The 13,843-nt window shown below is 36.1% G+C and overlaps 1 protein-coding gene across 2 annotated transcripts in view; it reads left to right on the top strand.

The window, feature by feature from the left end:
- LOC141447691 (uncharacterized) overlaps positions 1–13,843 on the top strand; it is a 130,025-nt gene that overhangs the window by 89,440 nt on the left and 26,742 nt on the right. For both annotated transcript variants that reach the window (XM_074115393.1, XM_074115391.1), the window contains exon 3: positions 2,625–2,756. In XM_074115393.1, coding sequence (XP_073971494.1) covers positions 2,639–2,756 — 118 coding nt within the window. In that variant the 5' untranslated portion in view covers positions 2,625–2,638. The remainder of the gene's footprint in view (positions 1–2,624; positions 2,757–13,843) is intronic.

Below are 13,843 nucleotides of genomic sequence, written 5' to 3'. Positions count from 1 at the left end.
AAAGGACTTTTTTGTGGGCCAATCGTGGGCGTTTTTCTTGCAGCTCGGTTTTCAAACGGTCCAATAACGATGAATAATATGCACCTGTAATAGTATTACCCTTTTCCAGATAGTCGATGAGGATTATTCCTTGCGAATGCCAAAAGACAGTCGCCATAATCTTTCCGGCCGAAGGAACGGTCTTCGCCTTTTTTGGCGCAGATTCCCCCTTGGTAACTCATTGTTTAGATTGTTCTTTGGTCTCAGGAGTGTAGTGATGTATCCATGTTTCATCCACAGTGACGAAACGTCGCTTAAAGTCATGCGGATTCTTCTGGAACAGCTGCAAACCGTCCTTACAACACTTCACACGATTTCGTTTTTGGTCAAGCGTGAGCAATCGCGGCACCCATCTTGCGGATAGCTTTGTCATGTCCAAATGTTGATGCAAAATATTATGTACCCGTTCATTAGAGATGCCCACAGCACTAGCAATCTCACGCACCTTCACTCTTCTGTCACCCATCACCCTATCATGGATTTTATCAATGATTTCTGGAGTAGTAACCTCAACAGGGCGTCCAGAACGTTCAGCGTCACTTGTGCCCATATGGCCACTCCGAAAATTTTGAAACCACTTAATAACTGTTCTAATCGAAGGTGCAGAGTCACCATAATGTTTATCAAGCTTCTCTTTATTCTCCTGAGGCGTTTTGCCTTTCATAAAGTAGTGTTTAATCAACACACGAAATTCTTTTTCGTCCATTTTTTGAAAATCACTCGACTTCCTCCAAACGAATGCCAAACACAAAGAAATAGACCGATCTGGCTGAAACTTGGTGTGTGTTCTTCCAAGAGATGCTACTAACTAAACATAACCTCGATACGCGCCAGTAGTGCTATCTCTCTGACTTTGCACGGACTTTTCAAACGACCCTCGTATGTAAATAAACTGTAGAACTTAAAAGTAAAATTATATTCAAAATGAGTAAAGAAAATAATAGCAATAATAAACTTCATTATATGATTGACGTTAAAAAATCTTATTGAAACAACTTAAACCAAATAACATATTTGGATATACACCAAGCGACTGTGTGAATCTCAATATTCACCAAGTTAATCTTGACATTCTCCAATTTCGATCTTGCACGGTAACATATACACGTCGAACGCAGGGCAAAACAAACCAAAAGTTTACAACGTCGTAATAGTCATTGCAAGCGACTTTTTCTGCAATCTCTCTGGGGCTTACAGATTACAGAGCATTCTGTGCTCTTACAAAATCTTACACAGCTTCACGTATGCATTGTCCAATTAATTAGGGACGCAAGAGTTTTTACAAGGAATAAAAGAGCTTTGAATTCTGTGTAAAATGAAATCATGCTCTAACTGAGGTATGAACCTCTAACTAAGGTAAAAACGGGCATTGCACAAGGGTTGAGAGCTTCTATTTGTGTGCCTAATTTCCCAATCTCTAATGCGGAGACCAAACATCTACCAACCACTTATCATTTGGCTGGCTCCCTCCACCCTCCTCCGTATAAAATACTTGGCAGTTCTATTGGTAAGATAAAGGGAAACATCCCACCAAACAATATTCTTATTGTATTTTATTAAAATTTCGAGTTTTTATGGTTAATGGCAATTTTATATTTTTCACAACGAGTATACACGTCAAACACGCTTAACTGGTTAATATATAAGTATATTAAAGAGTGGCATTTTAAGTTTCATTGAATGTAAGATAATCCAACTTAAAACTCACTTCAAGTTTAGGAGACCTTTTTACCCGTTAAACTCTTATTATTACATTACAAAGGGCGCGTCAACATCTGAAGTTATTAGCGCCCGGAGCTTTTCTCCAGTGCACTGTTTGCCTTCAGAAAGTTATCTCTTGTTGCAGACAACACTGTAACATCACCGGACAGTGAGCTGTAAAGGAGCTCCTAGATAGGATCTCCTCATTGGGATACGCTAACCACTGATCCAATCTCTTCCCTCTTATATAGTCTAATGTTTTGTACTTTTTAAAACATTTGTCCACAACTAATTTGTCCCAGAGTATCGATAAAAAAAATTTTTTCTCAAAGGAATTTGATGTTTCAAAATGCTTCGAATTTGTGGATTGAATTTAGTTCAGCTTCCAACTGGGAAATTATTTTTCTTAATTTTTCGCGTATTCTACTAGATTTTCTTATTTGGATTTTTCACCCATAAATATCCATTTTTAAGGCACCCTGAGTTCGGAAAAGTCTCACTCTTTCTCACGACTGATTTCGAAAACAACTGAATTATCTGCATTTTTCGGTTTCGAGTCATGTTGCTCACATATGCGACTATTAAGTAAAAAAAAACAGTATTTTTTTGAGGGAGTTACAGTCATTTTCTAAGATATCGAGGAGGCCTTTTAAAGATATGGTAAAAAACAAAAACCTAAATATTTCCAACTAATATTCGCAATATTAATCTAAAAAAATAAGTATTATTTTTCTCCCTACATTAGACTTTAAAATTTTTTTGGTGCATACTAAAGAGTAATTGATTAGTTTTAATTATACTTATTATTACAATGTACCTCTTTTTTCTTTTTCTTTTTTTTAAGAAAACATGATTCCTTAAATTTTTTCTATTTAATGTTACAGCTACATTGTTGGGCATGCCTTGCGTGACTTCAGAACAGTGTTGGCAAAAAGTGGCCAACAGCTCGTGCACGGCCGGTGTTTGCAGATGTAGTAAAGGTTTTCTGCAATTTAGAAGGCATACTTGTCTTTCACGTAAGTAATAATTCTTACTAGATTTACTGTTCTAATTTTGTCTTAATTAATATTTTACTTTTTGAATATTTATTAGTCGTACGATATACAGCCAAAACTGCAGGATTGCAAATATTTATGTTAAAAAAAATTATTGTAAGTTCAACATGTCTCGATTTAAAATAATAATTAAAACTGTCCGGTAGATGAAAAGGGCCAGCATAAGGGTCTGTGACATCTAATAATTTCTAAAAAAATGTGAAGAAAAAGTTAATGCAGCAAAATTACTTAAATTATATCAGCTAAGCATGAATGAAATGTTGGGTACTAGCTGATTTGTGTACCTTTTGGCGTTTAATCAACCCTTATACTTAACATTTTAAACTGTAAGTTTTTGTTAAAGAGATAATAATGATAAACTGTGATATTTCTTTTCATGTTTCCGTCTTTTAATCGAGAATTTCCGGTCTGTCAAACGCAAGATACAAACTAGTCTAAAGATAGTACTCAAGTCAATCAGACGGAAAGGAACTTAAAGTGGGGATTGACTGATTTAATTTCGCTTCCATGTTGATTTCATTTCACTCGTACTTTTACTCTCTCATTTTATTTTAATTATTAAATTACCCTTGAAAGATTTCTCGAATTATATTGGGTACATCCCCAGATTTTATTTTATCAGAGGATCCTATTGGGTTGGTGCAAAAATAATGCAGGTTTTTATATGCCAAAAAAAAAATTATTATAATTTGTATAAAACTAAGATTATTTATTCAAAATATGTTCCATCATTATCAACACATAGTTGCCAACGTGTCAGAAGCATTCTTATTCCCGTTTCTAAAAAATCTTTATTTAAACTCTCAATAAACTCGCGGAAGGCATTTTCGGTTTCACTTCGGTCCCTAAAATTTTTTCCTCTTAAGAAGTTGTCCAAATGTCTAAATAAGTGGAAGTCCGTCGGCGAGAGATCGGGGGAGTATGGAGGGTGCGGAAGTGTTTCATATTTCAATTCCTGAAGTTTCCTGAGAGTTGGCATTGCGATATGTGGCCTGGCATTATCGTGAAGAAGAATTGGTCCTTTCCGATTCACCAATGCTGGACAAAGATTTTGCAATTTCCTATGCATTTTGTCAATTTCTTGACAATATGTTTCAGCCGTGATTGTTTCGCCAGTATTTAGGAAGCTGTAATGAATAACACCTACAGTAGACCACCACACTGTCACCATTACTTTTTTCGGGTGCAGGCTTGGTTTCGCGAAATGTTTTGGTGCTTCATCCTTGTCCAGCCACTGGCCTGACCGTCTCCTGTTGTCGTATTGGATCCATTTTTCATCACATGTCACGATTCGATTAAGAAATGGTTCATTTTGGTAGCGCAACAGAAGAAAATTGCAAATTTCAAAACGCCGATGTTTTTGGCTCTGGGTCAATTCGTGAGGTACCCACATGTCGAGCTTTTTAACTTTACTAATTTGTTCGAGATGGCGAACGACTGTTGAGTGGTCAACACTAACTTCTCTCGCAAAGTCCCGAGTGGTTTTGCGAGGGTTATCTTCCACCAATGCCCTAAGATGGTCGTGATCAACAACAGAGGGCCTACCGCGACCTTCCTTGTCTTCGAGATCAAAATCTCCAACACGAAATTTTTGGAACCATCGCTGCACTGTACATTTACTGATGCTTCCTTCACCCCAAACAACATTGATGTTACGCGCAGTTTGAGCCGCACTTCGACCAAGTGTGAACTCGTAAAAATAAATTTGACGAAAATCTTGTTTTGACATGGTGAATATCGGAGGTCTTAACTCATACAAAATGGAACACAAACTAAACTGATATTTGAGGAAAAACAACATTATTGTTGCACCAATAATGAGGACAACCTGCATTATTTTTGCACCAACCCAATAGATGCCGGACTGCTTGGAGCAGTAAAAATTAGCCATAACCGAGAATGCCTTAAATTTCTTAGAGGATCTTGGATACACAATATTGTATAATGTGCTTCATCAAATTTACACTCCTCCGTAGTGGAGAGGGGAGCACATTTGAACAGAATTTACATTTTCTGTTACAGAGTGCACAGAATCGTATTATTTAAACTTTTTATTTTGTTTTCTACAACTTTCAAGTCTTCTTAACAGATCTATATCAATAAACAGTTATTACTTTACATACATCTTCCTTGTACAGATATGGTGCGCTACCTTGGACTCTACATAGACAAACGACTTACGTGGAACCCACATACTAGATGACAAGCAATGACGAAACATTCAAACATTCATCGCCATAAACCTCTTTTAATAAAAGATAAGTTTCAGTAGCGGTTTTACCAAGTATCATGTGAAATTTCACGACAATTCGTCGCTCTACTACATGTGTAGTATCATGTTTTCGGCAAAACGAAACTAACACCTCTTACACAAACGACAGTTCCAGTCAGACACAGATTTCTCTACAAACACGTGAGACGCTGCAATCGAATGAAGAAGGCTTTACGCTGCACAGCTGTTTGGCGCATGCATAGTTCTTCTGTAGCAGCATCAGTCTCGTTATTTAATAGCCACACCTCGTACACTTCCAAAGCTGCAACAAAAACTTTTACTTCCACCTTTCAAAATAATACATTCCTCAATTCTGGACTTTACCAAACAATGAAAACGAAGGGAAACTCTGTCAATTATATATTATACGTACAACAGGTCTACCACAAAATATGGAGAAAATTACCAATTCATAAATGTTTTAAATATTTGGCGAGAAATTAAAACTGTTAAAAGGTGCCCCTTCCTCTCCCCTATATAGCAACTTTCAAAATTACGCCTTAAGTGATACAGGATGTTGATTGTTTTGTTAAGTTTTTTCTACATTCGTTCTGGCTCCTAATAAAATCAGGCTGGAAACATAGTGGAGCGGCGAGCAAAGCGGCGATGATAGCGAAGAGCAAAGCGGCGAAATCAAACACAGGTAAACATATGGGACCGCGCATAGTGGCGAGCAAAGCGAAGATAGAGCAACGCTATCTCTAGAGAGTGGAGCAAAGCGTTATGACATGTTTGATTTCTTCGCTCTCATCGCGCTCAATTTGTAAAGGCTATTTTTCAAAGGTTATGGATATTGATACATTATTGGTTTAGTTTGTTTAAAGAAACCTCTGTGGGACCACAGTATTTGTGAAGCTACAATAGTTTTTAATAATTAATAGTTTAAATTAATTAACAATTAGTAGTTAATGGAGAATTCAGGTAATTTTTGCTACATTTAATTTGGTTCTCAATCCCTTAATGCTAACTTTCATCTAAATACTAGGCAAAATTAAATTACATTTTCACGTCCTACTACTTCTGATCAGGACGAATTCTCCAATCCTTCTTCTGTAGCGTCGTACTACTCCAGTTTTTCAGATGAACAACATTAATTTACGACAAATCATGGTGTAGTGATTTAATAAAATTATTGTGTTTTTTTAATTGACTAATTTCTTTTTATCTGCATATATTTCTATTTTATTTTTATTTATTTTGATTTTCTTATCTTAAAGTAACTGCTAGGATTAATGGGGTTACACAGATTTGTATTTAGTTAATAATTTAGTTAATTTTTCTGTATTGTGCCTAACTCTTGTTATGAGTTGTATTATTCAAAAACAATAAAATTTGATTTTGATTAATGGGGTTACACTGGGCTAGTATGTAATCAAATGTTGATAAGACATTCGAAAATACGAATGAAACTTGCCAGGATGCTCCCGAAGTTGATGGTACAAGTGATGAAATTTACCAAGATCATTTCTAGACTTATTTATATCAAGAACATTGCAGCTCCTACTACTAAGCTGCTGCAAATACCAAAGTTTCAACGAAGAATTTTCATATAAAAATAGTTCCTCCATCTTGTTTTGTCAAAAGGAGAACGCGACTAAGCTCGTCACTATGTGCATGCGAATCTTTGCTCGCTGCTCGTCGCTCTCTTTGATCTGAAGCAGCTATCATCGCCGCTTTGCCCGCCGCGCCACTATGTTTCCAGCCTCAGGGTCACAGACCCACAGATAATCCAACAGCAAATTGAGGAGTTATAGAGAGTGCAAATTTGCAACACACGGGAGTATTGTGGGTTTAGCATAACTGTTAGTTAAACTTAAAATATACAACTCCTTTTGCTCGCACTTGCTGTTATTGTCGAGTTGATCTTTTTTTTGGTAATTTTTAGATAGCAGAAGAAAGAAAGTAAATTATTTCAGCTTTTAGCAGATAGTTGGAGTGTGCGAGATATAAAGTAATTTCTGGACAGCTGGTTAACTTTGTACTATAAAATTGTACACAAATAAAGATTTTTTGTTCACATTTCCTTTTGAAAAATTCTACACAAAAAATTAGGTTTATTTTCGGCTGAGCGTGAAACATTGTAATAATTCTAGGGGGGGGGGGGTAAAAAAAGCCTTATATATATATAAGAAGTGAGCTAATACGTGTTGTATGAAGTACATATAGAATTATTATTGTTATAATACGTATATCGGAAAAAGTTGTGCTCCAAGGACCAACTCATCTCCAGGTTCAGTGTGAAGGAACCTTGCTTGATGTTTTTATGTCACTCTTACTTTGTTCGGTACAAGTTCAAGATCCTCACGCCAAGTATGTTGGGTGGCCTCCTCCCAACGCCACGGGTCAATCTTTCTCCCACCATTTTCCACAGCTTACACTCAAACCAATTTGCTTCAAAAGAATTTGTTTTTCCTTTTTCGCCTACTTTTTTTTGTTTTTTTTGTTCTTGTTCTTCCAGTTGTAAATAAATGTTCCAGGGATTCATCATCGTCTTCGGGCAAGAAGTGCTTCTGTTAGATCTGTCCTATCTACTATGCTGCGAAGTTTAGCTGAAAAATTCAGCAATATGGTTGTGAAATGGTTCTTGGGACAGGATAACCTACTTGGACTTTTTCTCCCATTGGTTATTACCTTTTCCTCATACAATCCGAGGCTTTCAACGCGGTGTGGCGTCCATATTGAATACCTTATCTTGCAAGGCAGGATGAGCCAGTCGTACGTCATAATATTTATTCAAAAATACTTTCTTTAGTGCGTCTTTTCAGTCGATGTGAGGGACTGAGTGATTGGTTTTGTATCATTTATTGCTGTATTAGGCCATTATTTTGAATATTACTTATGTGACTAACCTACCCGATAAGGTTACTTTGGGAGAGAAAAAAAAAATAGAACTATTCTTAATATAATTTTTTTTTCATATTGACATTTGGCTTTGTAAACTATGCTGTTTACAGATATTTTTGAATAGATTTGTGAAGAAGAATAGAGAGCTCCTATGAAACGTTTAACAGCTTAAGTTACTTTATTATTGATAAATTATTTAAGTTTAAGCTGTCTTCTGGAAGTACAACAGATTATACTTGGTCATTTGGACAACTTAGAAAATCAATTTCAAAAATATTATCATTCAGATACTGACTCTAATCTGTTTGATTGGATATTGAAACCATTACAGATAGAAATGGATCAAATGGTCTCCAACGCGGAGTATCCAGCGGCGAGCATTTAAATTTTCTCTTCCCAGGAGTTATTTACAGCTCAGTATCCGGCAGTGCACTAAAAAATAAGCTCTGGGCACGAATTTACCTCCAGATATTGACGCGCCTAAAAAGCGAATGTATTTTCGGCATTTCCGTTACCACTCAGTACTGAATGAAGGAAGGCGAATAATAGAGTTTAGTTTCTCCGCCTCCTTAAAGAGGCCGCTCCCGCCCTCACATTGCCTGCCGGCCTGATGTTACTCTGGTCACGCTACTCTCCTCTAGTCTTACAACAATCTACCGTCCTTATCTTTCCCCATTTAGAGCCGCCTTCCACTTTGTCTAAATAAATCCAATTACTTTTAGTCTTTAATTATGATAATTCAATTACCCTTTAAAATCCATCTAGATAACACTGGATTTGTGTATCATTTTATTTATTTTGCATAATTACAGGCGCTTGGTAAGATGAAATATGCGAGCTGTGATATGATATGTTAGGGTAATTAGTTAGATTAGATGGTTTAAATGAACCCTCTTGGGATTACAGTTGAAGGTATATCTTGTTACAGTCTAAATATATTTATGCAAGATGAGCTGTTTCAGAACAGGAGGGGATGCAGACTTGAGACTTAATTAGCTGGGGTCGTTCTCCATTGAATAATTACTTTCTTTTCAAGTCCCTGTGTAAATAAGATGCTTACTTTTATCATATTCTTGTGTTTACTTTGAATTTTTAATAACGAAACTTCTTATTATTCCGGCAATGGCGAATAACGAACCAGAACATAATTTATTCTTTTTTGTCGGCTGTGTGAGCCAATCAGAATTCTGGCCTGTACCTCATTCCTCTCTTATCATTGCAATTCTTCTTCAGTTTCATTGCCCACTCTCTTCTTCTAGTCGCCCTTGAAAGACAAGTTCACTAAGAAGGGGTGGCTCGTGGTTTTTTTTTAAATAATTGAACAGTCAAAAAAGATTTTCATAGTCGAAATGCGGAAATAAACAGATTTTGATATGAATTTCATTTCTTGACATTTTCGGGGTTGGTTATATGTCCGGTCTTTCTAATCGTAGATGGAAAAGGATATTTTCTTCATGGAAGAAGGTGTCTGTTGGCATCAGCGAATGGTTATCCTTAAACCGTCCGGCTTTCCACACTTTTGCTTGGACTTGCTTGGAGAAGAAGTAAGGCGATGGAGATCTCTTCGTTATTTTCATTAACTTTTCGCATTTTGGGGGAATCTTTGTGGGAGAACTTGGAGCATTGGATGGGGGTATTGGAATGTTTATCCTAACTGCTAGCTCTCCATTATTCCCAAAACTTTCGCAGAGAAACTAGGTGAACTGTTGCATTAAAGTTGAATGAAAAATTTCAAAAAAAAAGTTCAAATCACGAATTGATGACATTCGTTCGATATCAGAGATGGATTATTATGCATTATATATTATATTACTATACATTCACCTTATGACATTTAAAAATTTTTTTTTTATAGAATAATTAGACATTGCGTTCATAAAAAAAAGCAAGGTGTGATTTGAAGTAAAGAATTCTGTTTCTTCGGGAGAGGTTATTGTATTTCATGGATAAAGGAACCACATATGATATATCTAGGTTTAAACTTTAAACTAGGTGAATAGTTCAGGTGTGTTCAGATGACCTTTCTGGCATGAATAGAATTTAGTGAACTTAGCCTTGTTAGAACGATAGAGTGGTCCTCTAGAGTGGTTTTTACTGGTTGATTTTCGTGTTTGTATCCACTGTAACTCAGAAACGGAAAATCGCAATTTGAAATTTGAGTTTTAGCTTAGAGGAGGATGCCACAATAAGGTTTGGTCAAAATCGGACTACCGGAAATACCCCTAAATGAATTCCTACTTCCTACTTCCTCTAATCCTACTTTGTCACTTTTACTAAAGGAACAAAAAGATTCGAATTTAAGTTTCGCAATCGGTACAGCCGCGTTCGTCAAGGGCAGGCCCTCCCGTTCTTTATACCCATAAAAGCTGGGGTCCCTCAAGGAAGCATTCTAGGCCCTTTCCTTTTTCTACTGACTTACCTCTATCCCAAAATACAATAGTTTCAACATTTGCCGACGATACTGCTATACTTTCATTTCACTCCGATCCGGTCCAAGCCAGTCAGAACATTCAAACTCACTTACTGCTCCACAGACTACATTTCTAACCTTACAATACACACTGACCTTCACAGCCCTTTTGTCACTGACCTAATAAAGTCTCACTACCGCAACTTTCACAGCCTCTTTGCTCTCCATCCTAATCCTCTTGTATAACAACTCGCCTCTCCTCACCTTCCAGACAATCCTCCTCGTCGCTTGAAGCGAAAGTGGCCTAGGGACCTACTGATTTGAGTGTAATATCCACTGAGAAAGAGTTCCATCAATGGGTGGTTGCTCTTACATGACATTCATGAGAACTTAAAACCAGTTTCATCAAAATTTACTTGATGCAACAATTGTTGCAAGTTGTAAATGTGGCTAATAAAGTGAAAACAAAAAATCGCGAGTTTTTTTTTTGGCTTCTTAAGTTAAAATTGCAACTTTTATGTGAAAAAAAAAATAATTAAAATTGTAAAATTACAAAATTAATTAAATTATTATTTGTAAAGGGCGAAGGAGACGGGTATTGCAGGACAGAATAGACAAATATCTCGGACATAAAGGTATAGCACCAAAATAGAATTCATAAAGGTTTTAGATTTGAAGACTCAAAAAAGTATTGTATATTGCCACCTTTTTTTTTGGTATTGTCTCAAAAAGTTTTTCAAATATTGTAATGCATGAAATTTTGAAATCTCAAATTAGGCGATTGTTTTTATTTTGATGGTTGTGAAGGCCTTAAGTGTTAATTGTAAAATAAATAGTTATTTATTTAACAAGTGTGGAAAGTAGTACTTTTCCTCACGCGAGGCAGGGTTTGCACGCACGAGCGAGCGAAGCGATGCGAGTGCAAGTGCAAATTGCCGAGTGTGAGGAAAATACTTTACACTAGAGTTAAATATTATATTTTTTCTGCAACCATTTATTAACTAATAAAATTAAAAATTTCATTTTTACAGTCTACAAAAAGTAATTTATTTATTATAAACATTTATTGTTATATTACAATTATTTACATTACTTATTACATTTTCTGCTGTTTCTTTTATTGATAGAGGAGTGTTTTCTAAACAGGAATCACTAGAATCCATTTTAAATTTCTATAAGGTAACACTATAACCTTTTTAACTGTTATAATTAAAAATATCTAATTATTTATTAAAGTATTATTTTTATTTCTATATTCCTTTCAATTTTTATTTTATTTTTTAATATTCGTTTTTTAATTATTTAAATAAAATAAATTTAAATAAGCTTATTAGAGTTTTACAGAAAATATTTATGTTAATAACAAAACTTCTTATATCAAGGAAGCACAATAAAGTTTTTCCACTCACTAGTGCGGAAAGTGACACTAATGGGAATTTCCCCCCACTAGTGTGGGAAGTTGGGCATTACACAGCTGATTTTAATTGAGTAATGAGAACCTCCCTACATGGTTGCAGAAAAATTATTTTAAATTGAAGTAAATTTTTAATTTCATCTCATATTTTGGTTTTTGTTCTTTGTGACATTAAATTAAATGTCAGAAAATTTTTGTCGTTTATTAAGTTGTGAAGCTTGTGTGAATGTGTTATCTTTATCTTCTATATTAAGTTCAGGCTTCAGCAAAGTCACCCAAAAATAGAACACGCTTTATCCAAAAAATAAACACAGCATCCATCTTCGGCAAAACATGATGATGTCAGACAAAAATCGGCTGACAGGTCTGATTCATGATTCTCATTAAAAACGTATCTGACCTATTCCAAGTCCATAAATCTCACGATCAATATGTTCTTAAATATAGCAAACAGAATAGTTAAATCTATTTCCAAACTGGTTTTATTTACTAATAGCTGGATAATAAGTGATCTTAAGCTTCTAGTTTTACCTAATTTCTAGTTACCTAATTAATAAAAAAAGATAGAGAATAACATTTACGAGTAAAAGCTAAATTACTGGATTAGTAAACGTAACTTTATTCTATCTTCCCAACATAAAAAGAATGATTACAAATAGAAAATATTATTCTAGCTACTAATCAAAATAAGAAATCGTCCAAATGTTATATTTAATTTCATCTCTCAGTAAAATAACCATCTTCAGGACACAAGGGAAACGAAGCGGCAGATTTATTGGCCAGGGAAGGCTCTGTGGGAAACTTCGTTGGCCCGGAGCCCTATTTTGGGGTCTCCAAGTAACTTAAGACTGCGGCCATCAAATTATGGGTGCAGACTAGGTCTCAAGAGTGGTGTCTTGCCACCACAGGGCAGAGACAGGCCAAGGCTGGCTGCAGAATTAATCCGTCAAGGCCCACGTGGGGCTATAAGGATAATTGTAGGCCTATTAACTGGGCCACTGCAGGCTCAGAAAACACATGCATCGCATGGTACTGGCAGATGATAGCCTTTGAAAGGTTCTGTCAGGAAGAGGAGGAAATGGCACTGCAATTGTTGTGTTAGTGCGAAGGGCCTAGTTTGGCTAAGGATTTTACTCTACTCTGAGAGGAAAACCAAGGCCTGAGAGCTTTACCCAAGAGTCGCTCTCCAGAATTAAGAGTCTGATTAAACGGACAGGTCTGGAGAACGAGTTCTAAAGTTGGGGGAGCCACTGAGATAGCCTTAAGGACCGTCCTATTAGAATCTAACCTAATCTAAAATAACCATCACAAATTAGTAAGCATCAAGCATGAGCAGACTTTAAGTTACATAATTAAAAATATTGAACAATGCTTATTTTTTATTATTATTATTTTTTTTTATGATTTAAGGCGCGTCAACATCTGAGGTTATTGGTATTTTTTCAGGGTACTTACCGGTCTCTCCGGACAGTGTTCTCTCGCTGTAGACAACACTGTCCATCACCGGACCAGTGAGCTGTAAGAAGCACCTAGGAAGAGAAAAAATCTAAGGGCATGCAGCTTGGATTCGAACCCGGAACCTCCGCGTGGGAATTCAATACGATAACCGCATAGCTAATTCCTTTCCTAACAATGTTTATTGAAATTTAAAAACAGAAATACGAGGGTCGTTTGAAAAGTCCGTGCAAAGTCAGAGAGATAGCACCACTGGCGCGTATCGAGGTTATGTTTAGTTAGTAGCATCTCTTGGAAGAACACACACCAAGTTTCAGCCAGATCGGTCTATTTCTTTGTGTTTGGCATTCGTTTGAATCGAGGAAGTCGAGTGATTTTCAAAAAATGGACGAAAAAGAATTTCGTGTGTTGATTAAACACTAATTTATGAAAGGCAAAACGCCTGAGGAGACTAAAGAGAAGCTTGATAAACATTATGGTGACTCTGCACCTTCGATTAGAACAGTTTATAAGTGGTTTCAAAATTTTCGGAGTGGCCATATGGGCACAAGTGACGCTGAACGTTCTGGACGCCCTGTTGAGGTTACTACTCCAGAAATCATTGATAAAATCCATGATATGGTGATGGATGACAGAAGAGTGAAGGTGCGTGA

The sequence above is a fragment of the Rhodnius prolixus genome, unplaced genomic scaffold (assembly GCF_049639745.1).
Source record: "Rhodnius prolixus isolate KJV_2025 unplaced genomic scaffold, Rpr scaffold_13, whole genome shotgun sequence".
Classification (NCBI taxonomy): domain Eukaryota; kingdom Metazoa; phylum Arthropoda; class Insecta; order Hemiptera; family Reduviidae; genus Rhodnius; species Rhodnius prolixus.
Note: the sequence above shows the minus strand (reverse complement) of the source record. Positions and strands in the feature narration are given on the sequence as shown.